Source organism: Hordeum vulgare, chromosome 6H (assembly GCF_904849725.1).
Source record: "Hordeum vulgare subsp. vulgare chromosome 6H, MorexV3_pseudomolecules_assembly, whole genome shotgun sequence".
Lineage (NCBI taxonomy): Eukaryota > Viridiplantae > Streptophyta > Magnoliopsida > Poales > Poaceae > Hordeum > Hordeum vulgare.
Genome location: NC_058523.1, coordinates 109,780,743 through 109,793,437, shown reverse-complemented (window position 1 = coordinate 109,793,437; position 12,695 = coordinate 109,780,743). Strand labels below are relative to the sequence as shown.

General features: G+C 47.8%; 1 protein-coding gene across 1 annotated transcript; it reads right to left on the bottom strand.

Moving 5' to 3' along the window:
* Window positions 1-4,226: 4,226 nt before the first annotated feature.
* LOC123403403 (desmethyl-deoxy-podophyllotoxin synthase-like) lies at window positions 4,227-10,816 on the bottom strand. Its single transcript, XM_045097338.1, has 2 exons — window positions 9,886-10,816; window positions 4,227-4,980 (listed from the first exon to the last, which is right to left on the bottom strand). Exons 1-2 carry the CDS (start codon window positions 10,792-10,794, stop codon window positions 4,363-4,365), a joined length of 1,527 nt encoding a protein of 508 aa, XP_044953273.1. The 5' UTR covers window positions 10,795-10,816; the 3' UTR covers window positions 4,227-4,362.
* Between the last annotated feature and the right edge of the window lie 1,879 nt (window positions 10,817-12,695).

Genomic DNA, 12,695 nt, shown 5'->3' with positions numbered 1-12,695 from the left:
ATCACTTGTAATATGTGAAAAATATTGGAGATAGCTCTATATTGTATACATATACATTCATTTGACGAATGTTTCTCCCTCTTAGGCCTCCACATCGAGCAAAGCTACGAAACGAGGCCCGACTAGAAAGTTGGATGCACGGACGCATTACACCTTTGAGGTGATATTGCCTACGGGCGAACCCAAGCTTCCTAAGAATGCTGCTGACACATTCAAGAGGCAATGCGGAGTTCTCGTTAGGGATCACATCCCGATCAGCGTTCGGGAGTGGAACAAGCGCAAAGGGGCAGCCGATAGTGACTATGTCGCCAAAAGGTACAAAGATAATCTTTGGAATAATCTCATGTCACATTTCAACCTGCCAGAATGTGAGAATGAAGATGCCGCAGACAAACTGAGGACCAAAGTCAAGCAGTGGACTCTAAAGAAGATTGCCGAACTGTTCCGTAGCTGGAAGAAGAAGCTATGGAAAAACTCTCTGAAGACAAAGGAAGTGCCAGTATTCGAGGGGTATCTAGCCAAGCAGGCGAATCACTCGAAGGCATTTGAAGAGTACAAGGAGTCAGAAGATGCCCAGGCATTATCAGAAAAGAACAAGATAAATGTCGACAAGAAGAAATATCACCACAAGCTGGGGCCAGGGGGCTATGGGACTGCTATCCCAAAGTGGGATAAGAAAGAGCAAGATCTGCTAGATAAAGGCATCGTACCTGAACCACTCCGTGATGAGTGGGAATTGAGAGCAAGAAATTGGTTCCTTGCGCATGGTGGTTCGTACGACGAAAAAACAGGGGACCTCATCTGCACTGACGGTCTTAGGATACCCAGGGAGAATTGGAAAAGGATAGTGAAAGAAATTAAGGAGGGAAAAAGAAAGTTCACTGCAGATAGAGAGAACGATTTGCTCACACTGGTCCTCGGCAATGACGAACATGGAGGACGAACGCGAGGCTTCGGTCCTTCTTACCCGTAGTGGCTTGGGTTTGCCAGAGACCAAGACACTTACAGAAGCCGAGAGAGAGAAAAGAAGCGGCAGCAGGATGAGGAGAATGACAAGTTCAACCAGTTGCTTGCCAGGATTAACGAGCAACAGAAGCAGATTGATGAGCTTAGAGGACTAGCGCGCCAGGAAGATCCTGCACTTGATATTACCGGCGCCCCATCTAAGCGGAAAAGCAACGTGGCTGAATCTGAGGCCCCGCCCGACGATGCACGAAGAATGATAGAGGTCTGTCCCGGCTACCCCGTGGGTGGAATCAAGGAGTCAACATCATGTGAACTCCATCAGAAAGTCAAGAACATATCCATGAAGGTGGCCGTCGGACAAGCTTTACCTTCTGGCCCTGATGCACGCTGGCATGGCCGTGAGATTCTAGCTGGCATTGCTAAAGTCGGGGTGGATGAAATCCTGACGGGGTTTCATGATATGGAGCTCGACATAGCTGGACCCGAAGATGAGAGGACACTCGGAGAAGTACTGGGTGGAGTCATCCTATGGGACAAGAACTACATCAAGCTTCCAGGCCCGGCCCCAAGGACAACACCGCCTCCGAGTCGTCGCAGGTCACCTACACCTCCATTACCTCCAAGCCCTCCACATGACGTCGGCCAGCACAACACGAGTCCATCTCGATCACCGCTGCCGGACTTGGGTCGTCCGTCTCCGCAGCCGCCCGCTCCGGATACTAAGCGGGAGCGTGCCACCAAGAACGCTCCGCCGACGATTCCTAAGCGACGGAGCCCCCCAAAGCGCAAACGGTCGCCCCTCCCAAAGGTACGTCATGCTAATCTTCCTATCAGACCTTATGATCGTACCCCCGAGGAAAACGCCAGGATAGCAAAGGAACATCATGATGTGCAGATGAAAAAGAAGGAACCCGAGCCCCGCCCGGAATACACCGAGAAGAAAATAGCATTTGCAAAATACTTCACGACCCTTCCATCACAGTATGACTTACACCATAAGCCTGATGACTATACACGCACATTGCAGAAGGAAGTGAAAAAGAGCAGATCACGTGCAAGTGCAAGTGGGAGCAAATCAAGTTCAACTACAAGCAAGAAAAAATCAGACGTTCCTCAGCTTGGACAACAGGCCAAACAGTCGATCCCACCCCTCAAGGTGTTAAACGAGAATGTTCCCCCTCCGGTGCAGGGCCAAGCTTTTGGAATAGAAAAGGACTGGGCGGCTCAATGGGGTGTCCCGGTTGAAGACATTCTGGCTTCCCAAGACGATAGGTTACCCAAGGTTGTGGTAGCCCCTAAGCCACAGTTTGTCATGGGAGAGCCTCTGGTCAGCAAAGATGATCTTCCAACAAATATGCGTTACTTGCATCAATGGTACTTAAGTGAATCAAAGAATGGGAGAACGATGATCGTGGTGAGTGTCCCACGGGAGTACTACGGCCGCCCCGAAGAAATCCATATCGACTTTGATGAACTCTTCCAGATGTACAATGCCGACGCCCTCGACAAATCGCTTATGAGTTGCTATTGTCTGTAAGTTTTTCAATTCGTTGTCTATATATAACTTGTTTAGTTATTTCAATTCATTGTCTATATATAACTTGTACTCTATTATACAGAAAGAAGATTCTGGGTTGTAAAAGTAAGAACATCCTAAATATTGGGTTTATTGACCCAGATAAAATACATATAGTGACGCTAACTGATAAACCCAAGGAGACGGAGGAAAACCTTCTAAGGTTTCTAACAGATCAAAATTTCTGTGACCACATACTGTTTCCATACAACTTCAGGTGAGGGTCTTTACTCTGCTGTGTCCATTCACTTATAAGTGTAATTGATAAGTTACTGACACACACATATATATATATACATGTGCAGCTTCCATTGGATTCTGTTGGACATTCAAATTGATAAGGGAAGAGTTGATGCCTTCGACCCATTATCGAGACCCTTGGAATAGTTCCAAAGCCTCCAGGACATGCTCCAAGGGTAATTTCAATCATTATTGCGCTCTATCGATCTCTTTCGATGATTTTCTGATATATCAATTAATGAAAAACTTAGCAAATCATTATCCTTGTCGGGCAGGGTTTGGAAGCGGTTCAAGTGCATGACTACCGGTAACTTTCCTGAGAAGCTGACCTTTAGAGCGGCTCAGGTAAGTAGTAGTATGATATACTTCTATTTTCAATACATTTATGATGCTAGATTATTATTTTGATTATATATATTCTATTCTCGTAAAGTGCGACCAGCAGCCACGGGGAACGCATCTATGCGGATACTATGTTTGCGAGACCATTCGCACGTTTACCTCTGAGCACAAGGATCACAGATTCGACGTAAGCAATGAACATTCACACCTCTATTTTTACCCGTCATTCTTTGTTATCATGATTGATATTCATATTCATCTCCTCTTCTTATATAGCACACGGCCATGAGGACGAAGGCCCTACCAGAGCAACGCGCGATTGCTGTTGCAGAGGAGCTTGCGGGATTTCTGAGGACGGAAGCTATAGATGACAAAGGACGATTTAGTGTAGCTAGGGGCCATTACTGATGTTCGTCCATGTAATCGAATAGACGGGCTCTAGTCCCGATAATTCAGATCTCCATATAATTGTATATATATGCTCGCTTGTAAGATAAGTTAATCTTATATATATATGCATAATTATTTCTATTTAAATTATATGAAAACTAATTCCCGAACACCAAATGAGGCATCACGTTAATCTCCCGAACACCTAAACCCTAAAACCCTAAAACCCAAAAAAAAATCATTTAAAAAGAAAACCCAAAAATAAGCAAAATCTGAAACTCTTTAGTCCCGGTCCGTGTAACGAGCCGGGACTAAAGGTCCTGCCCCTGGGGCGCTACGAGGCGCCCACGTGGAGCACCTTTAGCCCCGGCTTGTAACAGGGCCGGGACTAAAGGTTAGGCCTTTAGTCCCGCCCCTTTAGTCCCGGTTGGTGAACCGGGACTAAAGCCCCTTACGGGCCGGGGCTAAAGGCCCCGTCCCCACTAGTGAAAGCAAAGACCCGATCTATCCTACCAACATATTAGATACATCTAATATGATATAAATATGACCTAGAGTGGTGAGTGGTACAAGTCTACAAGATATCCCGGGTGTCTAATTTTATGATTAGATGTATATATGCTTTATAAGCAAATTATATACTTGGATTTTTTGTAGTGTGATGAGCCTTCCTAGTAGAAATGAACATAGGAATCACACACACTCATGGCACATATAAATTGACTCTTACTAGTACGTAGTGATGTAATTAACAATACTTCTTCATACGCCTCCGGGTTCGAGAAAAGCGCATATATAGAAGACATAGTAAATGATAATTCATCTTCGTAATTTAACGCGAGTGGAAATCAAATAGGAGGCACGCGGACCACAGGGAGTAGATGCAGATCGTTCTTCCGCCGGACAGTGAGGCCCATCTTCTCTATCATGTCCAACCCATGAGGCTTCACCCCCCTCGGGAGATCCCAATCGAAGTGGTATAGCAGTGCAGCGAGCACGATCTCCATGCTAGCTTGAGCAAATGTCATTCCAGGGCACATCCTCCGACCCGCCCCAAAAGGTATGTATTCAAAGTCTGTGCCTTTGAAGTCCACTGTGCCAGACTCAAACCTTTCTGGTTTGAAATCCTCAGGGTCTTTCCAGTGCTTTGGATCTCTGCCAATCGCCCACGCATTCACCAAGACCGTTGTACCTTTGGGTACATCATATCCGAGGATTTTGCAAGGCTCCCTGGCCTCCCTAGGGAGAAGCAATGGTGCGGCTGGATGCAACCTCATTGTCTCCTTGATGACCAGTTTTAGGTACTTGAGATTCACTAAGTCATCCTCGGTCACTTTAGGTTTATTTTGAAGGTTGTCGCGTACTTCAGCTTGTGCTTTCCGCATCACATTTGGGTTCCTCATGAGCTCCGACATGGCCCATTGAAGCGTGGTAGCTGATGTCTCGCTCCCGGCACCAAATAAATCCTGCAGTATGTCAGTTTATACAATTTAAAAATTGCAAGTTCTTCTTAGCATTCATGGATTTTCAACCGTCAGAAAAGTGAGACATCAAGTAGAAAATCCTAGAATTATAGCGAATATAGCACATGTCATTTCATGGATTCAGAGTGAAAGGAACAAGAAGAAATAAATTAAGATACCTAGTGTGTTTCTAACTATTTTGTCATTTCAAAATGCTTGACCTTTTTTAATCAATGTTGTTCAAGCTTTTTGTTTCATAAAAAATGGGAAACAATTTCAACATTGGCAACAACATATTCATAATACTACTAAGTATATCACGAAATGTACTTTTAAAATGAATATAAGTACTGTTGTTTAATACAACACACGCTTTGGCAGTTTCCGCTGCTTCACCGATTTTGGTGCAGGTGCCACGATGGAGGCACGCGGACACGAGTGGGGATCGGACCCTGGGTGTGTAGAAATGACTTCGGATCCACTGCTCGCTTTTGAAAAGCCTTTTGGGGAGTCTGTCCAAATCGGCTCCTATCAGGTTGCTTTGTATGGCCAAACAGAGGTGTCCCCCCTAGGCTTACGGATGAGCCAATGCACGGGGATTCTTTCTGGTTGTACAATGTGGAACAACTGGTGGGCATGCAAGACGGTGGTGGACAGGTGGATGCCTGTGACAACTTTCAGGTAAGCCTATCGGTGGATAGCTGCTCCGACGCTCTATAGGAGCATGCAACATGGGGTGGCCCATCGAGAGGATGGTGCTGCCCACATATCGGTCAGGCGCCATGCACACCAATGCATGGGGACTGGATAGTGATGTGCATGAGAAGGTGGCGTCCCTTTGCGAGAAAATGCGCAAGTCCCTCTCTCCCATCCTCACCAGACTGGCTAATCGAGGGCCGGCAACCAAGACTCATAATCCAAGGAAGAAGAGGAGGCTAGACATAGCGCCAAGGAGGAGTGCGAGGATCGTCGAGCACTCTGTATCCAAGCAACAACAGGTGCTCATAAGGGAACTCTGCTTGGCACACGAGGGTGAGGTAATTTAGGACGAGGCCCTCCGCGTGTACATGGACCTGTTCTCGTGTCCCCTCTTGGATGCACACATTGTGACCGTGTTGGCTCTCTTTAGCTCGGAGTCGGCTCTTCCTCTCCAGGAGCCGCTAGTGGTTGGGGGCGTTGCGACATATGCAGCGTGTCGGTTGCTAGGTAGATCATGGGTCACATCAATGAGTGCAACACCTTTGAAGATGATTGTGGAATGTCCGTGGATTAAACGCTCCAGCTAGGAGGAGTGCAGTCTACCAGGTGGGCACCACAGCCAACCCGATCATTGTATGTCTACAGGAAACTAAGCTGCAGGCCGTATCTTTGGCAGTTTTACAACAATGCCTTGGCAATTAATTTGGAAAGTTCTTCTATTTACCGGCACTAGGAACCCGCGGTGGGATCTTGGTGGCTTGGGATGATACCTACACCCAACTGTCAAACCCCCATTATATGAATAATACTCTAACGTCATTGGTGGAATCGCCGGATAATCACGCATGGTGGCTCACCTGTGTTTATGGTCCACAAGATAAGAGTGGAAAATTGGAGTTCATGCAAGATTTAGTGGCCATCATGGAATTACATGTGGGGACATGACTGGTAGCAGGAGACTCCAACCTCCTTGCTAGGCAAGAGGACAAAAGTAACGCATTGATCAATTGTAGGATGTTGGCAAGGTTTCAGACGAAGATTAACTTGCTGGAACTGAAGGAGTTGTACCTCAACGGACGGTGCTATACATGGCCGAATGGAAGGCAGAACGTAACTTTGGAGAAAATTGATCATGTCTTTGTGTCTAACGAGTGAGATGAGGCTTTTTCGGCTTGCTTTCTATCGGCCTTGGGAACAGCCATATCGGATCACTACCCCTTGATGCTGGATATGAATGTGGAGATTACCACTCGCAAGAGATTCAAGTTTGAAGCATTTTGGGTAAAAGCTCAGGGATTTATGGAGACAGTGCAAGCCGTGTGGAGTTCAACGACGGCTGCTTCTAATGATTATCTCACACTGCATAATTAAGAAGCTGAGGGCCATAGTTATTAGTCTACATAGGTGGAGTGACAGATGGATTGGCAATGTGAAGTTGCAAATTTCCATCGCTTTGGAGGTGATAAAATAACTAGATGTGGCGATGGGCTCTAGGCCGCTCTCTTCCGCAGAGAGGGATCTTCGCAGTTGATTGAAACGAAAACTTCTAGGGATGTGTTCGCTAGAGCGAACCATTGCAAGGCAGCGGTCTCGACTGCTACAGCTGTGGTAAGGGGATGGCAACACTAGGCTTTTCCATCAACAAGAACGTCATAGACAGAGAAAGAACGACATGAGGTCGGTGAGACACAATGGCAATATCTATTCTGGGCAGGACGAGGTGGCTTCCGCGGTGGATGCTTACTATGTTGCGGCGTTCGGTTCTTGTGGCCCACCGATACACATATTAAACTTGGAGGTGCTATATATGCCACGTCTAGACCAATCTCACCTTGACGACCCATTCGCGAAGGATGAAGTATAGAAGGTCATCAAGTCTATGTCACTGGATAAAACGCCGAGACCGGATGGATTTACGGGCAGGTTCTATGTCACATGTTGGAACATCATCAAGGGAGATTTCATGAAAGCTATGGACTACCTCTAGAGGGGAGATCTCAGAGGTATGGCAGCGATCAACAAATCCCTTATGTAACTTCAACCCAAGAAAGACGGGGCTTTGGATGTGGGTGACTTCAGGCCCATCAATCTCGTGCATGGAGCAATCAAGATCTTTGAGAAAGTGTTCTCATCTAGGTTGGGGTGGATCTTTCCAAACTAGTGGGCAATCACCAAAGTGCGTTCGTGAAGGGAAGATCTTTGCATGACAACTTAATGTTGGTTCAGAGCACGGTAAAGCGGCTGAACGCCTTGAGGAGTTCCACGGTGTTGCTCAAGCTTGATATATCTAAAGCATTTGATTTGGTGCAGTGGCCTGTCTTACTCGCGGTGTTGCAGCAACTTGGATTTGGGCCTAGGTGGCTTTCATGGATATGTGGAATCCTTGCAACATCTACTACCAAAGTCATGGTGAATGGGGACCCCGACGTCACTATCTACAACTACAAGGGCCTCCAACAGGATGATCCTATATCACCGATGTTATTCATTCTCGCCGTGGAGCCTCCGCATAGGCTGTTCGAGCTAGTAGACAACAAAGAGGTTTTGGAGCCCTTGGTGCGTGTGGGTATGAGGAAAGGCTCTCAATCTTTGGGATCATGTGGCCCTGTTGGTCAAGCCTAATACGATGGACCTAACGGTTTGCAAGGGCATCTTGGAAATATTTGGTGAAGCGTCACGCTTGCGGCTCAACATGAGAAAATCGGCAGCACCACTGATTAGGTGTTCAGAGGAGGAGATCACCATGGCTTCTACTCGGTTGGGATGCTCGATGGGATAATTCCCAATTAAGTACCTTGGCTTGATGTTGTCGTTGCGAAAACATTCTGCTTCACAACTATAGTATCTAGTGGATCAAATGGCAAATCATTTGCCTAAGTGGAAGGTTGTGCTAATGTCGAAGAGTGGAAGACTTACACTGATCCACTCAGTTCTATGCGCCATGCCAATTCATGCAATGATGACATTAGACCTCCCAATGAAGACAATAGCGGCAATGAACAAAATGTGTAGGGGGTTCCTGTCGTCTAGGAAGGCAGAGGCCAATGGAGGGAATTGTGAAGTAGCTTGGGACACAGTTTGTGCCCCCAAATGGTCATGTGGATTAGGATTGCCTAACCTCAGATGGATGAATGAGGCCATGCAGTCCAGGTGGCCATGGCTTCAACGGACGGATACTAATAGGCCATGGAGTGAGTTCAAAATTAAAGTGACACCGATTCTATGCTACTGTACCAAGCAACAAGGAGAAATACACGCAACGACCAGACCACACTCTTTTGGGAGGACCGATGGATTGGAGGATTGCAGATTCAGGAGATTGCTCCATCACTATACGCCAGGATCCCACCACGTACAAGGTCAACGAGGCTAGTGGCTCAAGCCTTGGAAGATGGGGTGTGGGCCATGGACATTGGCCCCAACATTGGGATTGAAGCTTTGCATGACTTCTTCTCGCTAATGTCGGAGCTGACTTGGAAGTCGAGATTACCATCGCAATGTCGATTTTTTACTTGGCTGGCGCCTCGGAATAGGTGTTGGACTTCTGGCCGACTCTCCCGAAGAGGGCCATAGCACCAAGATGCATGCTCTCTTTGTGACCCGGAGGAGGAAACTATAAACCACGTTCTACTTACATGTGTGTTTCCCAGGATGGTGTGGGCGACGGTATGTGAAGCCTTGGGGAGACCAAAGTGGACACCGACACCATATGATACACTTGAAGCATGGCTATGCAGCAGGGACGGACACACCGGTATGAGCAGGAAAGATCTACGCACCGTCATAGTGTTGATGTCTTGGGAGTTGTGGAAGCATATACACGCTATTGTGTTCAATGGGGCATCACCGTCGACTGAAATCCTACTAGTAAGAGTGAGGTCCAAAGGCACGGTATGGGCGTTGGCATGACTGTTGAAGAGGAATATGGACCGTTTCTTTGATAGATTAGTAAGGCGGATGAGTAGTGAGGAGCAGCGTTGTATGCATGAGGATATACTTGTAAACTTGTGTGAAGGCATTCTTTGATGTTTTTATTTAATACTCTTTCTGTTTTTAAATACTTGTTGTTGGGGAGGATTAGGCTAATTCTCTTCAACAACAAGTATTGTGGTATAGAGGGAGTATATGATATGCAAATCTAAGAAAAAAACACATAGTACTGTAAAGGACAAAGTATTCTAAAACAAATTAAGGAGCTGGTGCACTTACAAGTATAACTCCTTTGACCATTCCCATGGTAAGAGGCACGTCGAGGCCACCTTCCTTGCGGATCCTCAAGAGCGTGCCCACTAGGTCCTCCCCTCCTTCCTCCACGTCGCTGTTCACCGAGGGGGCGGCCCTCTGCTCCTCGTGTTGCTGGATCGCGTACTCCATGAGCTCGAAGCTCTTGCGGTGGTTCTCCTCCGCCAGCCGCGCCGTGCCGCTGATGAAGTTGGCGAGCCACGACGAAGGGAACAAGTCGCCAAGGTTGAAGCCGGTGGCGAGCTTGACCCCTTCCTCGAGTGTCTCCAAGAACTCCTCCCGCCTCTTGAACCTGTCCCCGATCATGGCACGCACCGCCGAATCGGTGATGAGCACGGAGATCCGCTCGCTCACGTTCACGGGCTCCCCGGGCGGCACCGCGGCGACGGCGGCCACGAGGCGGCCGACCTCGTCCTCCCGGATGTGGCGGAACGACTGCACGCGGCGCGCGCTGAGAAGCTCGAGGATGCAGATCTTGCGGAGCTGCCGCCACGGGGTGCCGTAGCGTGCGAAAACCAGCCCTTCCCCCTCGGAGTTCATGATCTTCATGGTGGGGCTCCACGGCCGCGTGGCGAAGACGACGTCGTGCGTCCGCATGATCTCGCGGGCGGCCTCAGGGGACGTGGCCACCAGCACCGGCACCTCGCCGAGCTTGAGGTACATGAGCGGTGCGTCCAGCCGGCGCGCGAGGTCGGCCATCACACGGTGCACGAGCGGGTTGCCGGCAAGGTGGTGCAGGCTACCGATGACCGGCAGCCGCCATGGGCCTGGTGGCAGACGCACGCCGCGACGCTTGCTGTTGGGCTTGAGGTTGAAGAGGAGGAGAGGGACGAGGAGAGCCAAGCAGAGGCAGAGGTAGTACGCCCATTGCTCCATTGCGGGGTCTCGCGTGCTCAGGTTCAGCTAAGGCAGTGTAGTGGGGTGACTTGAAGGCAGGTCCTATATAAAGAGTGCACATACTGCCCGCGCTGGCGCACATACGATCAAATTCATTTTTTTCAGATTTCCTCAACTTTTTAAAAAGATAATACATCATAAATCCAATTGGGCTCCCATGGACGGCAAAATGTTTTTTTCCAAGCAAAAAATAACCGTAAAAAATAGATGTATTCATGGTCACATTTGTTGAAATTAGTGACGGACCTTAAGCCCATAAAAGAATTTCAGAAAAATCTCCAAGGGCCCATGTAGGTGGTGGCATGACAAGGTGGTGGGAAGTTTAGTCCCACCCCGCTAGTGGAGGAGAAGTTGAACCCCTTTATAAGGGTCTCTCTTCCACATGCTATTGGAGAGTGAGAAGAGAAGGTGCCCTCGCGCAATCCTCCTCCGCCCCCCGCCATGCCTCGCCACGAGTTGTGGAAATGAGCTGAACTCATACCTACGCGTTTAATTTTGTCGGTAAGGAACGGAGAATACGTAACGAACACGGCACGATCCGAGACGTCGGATCGTGGGCTGTTACCGACTCGGACGTGGGTTCGGCCCACGTCTCTCCGTCCAGCCGCCTACATAAGCAGGCTAACGCCTACCCTAGCCATCACGAGAATCAGATCACATCTGCCTCACGCGTTCGTTCCTTTTGCTGCTGCTGCTGCCGCCGGCGACTCCGTCCCGTTTACCGCGTACACGACCGACGGGAGAGCAGGCCTCTGAAACCCCGCCTCTCCTGTACGGGAGAGGGGCGATTAGGTTTTTGGGGAGCGATCACGCGACTGCTCGCCTTCATCCATTTGCTTCGTCTACATCCGCGTCGTCCTCGTCATCGCCATGTCTTCACCATCCGAGGCCGATCGTCTCGCCCTTGAAGCTGAGAAGAAGAGGGCAGAGGATGCTGTTGCTGCTGCTATGGCCGCGTCCAACGCCAACGCTGGTGCTACGGTCAACTGGCCCACTGGAGGGTATGACTCGTTTATCCTCATGTTCGTATTTATCCTAACAGTACTACTTGCATGCATAGATGTATCGACTATATGCGTAGTATGTGCTAGGTTAGTTCATGATCAGTATATCATTAGTCTAGTGAATGCCATGCTAGTCATTATCTCGTGGATTAATATGCTCGGAAAATTGCCTATTTACTCAACAACATTCAAATATTAAATGCAATTTTTTAGGTGAAAGGGATTTTGCATTTTGACCTATGCAAAGAAAAAGCAAATACCAAGTGTTACACTTCATTGTTTTTCACTAACGAAATATTATTGCCCCGTTTCGGATGAAAATTATCAAACACACTTGTTACCATGTCATGAACATCCAAAATGTAAATCAATTTTATTTTATTTTTTATTATTTATTTTCAATTTACCATTCATTTGAAAGCACATGATCTCCACCGAAATCCCCCCCCCTCCACGCACACACACGCACACAAATTTTGGCATATGTAGCACGCATTGATACTTTATAGATAGTAATAACAAATGTTGACATACTGATCTGCCTATCGTAAATATCACAAAGAAGTTACTCGTCATGAAAACTGAAACCTTTTTTGCAACATTTTAATATCCTTTTGAAGTCAAAAGCTATCACCCTTACTATAAGAGTTACCATTCATATGTTTTTAACAAAAAAGGGTTTCCCCCGCTTTGTATTACAAAGCAACCAACCGATACAGTCAACGATAGGTGCTGGGACGGAAACAACACCGTCACACCCAAAAAAAGAAAGAGAAAAAACAAAAGAAGAAAATGTCGGTAACGGCAGGTCGACAGAAACAAAGAAGCTTCGCGATCACTGCGCCCACCGAAGATCTCCCACCAAGCTCCAAGACT

Coding starts and splice junctions, on each gene's coding strand:
- LOC123403403 (XM_045097338.1), bottom strand. CDS start 10,794: ATGGAGCAATGGGCGTACTACCTCTGCCTCTGCTTGGCTCTCCTCGTC. Junction 4,981..9,885: donor TGGTCAAAGGAGTTATACTT/GTAAGTGCACCA, acceptor GACATACTGCAG/GATTTATTTGGTGCCGGGAG.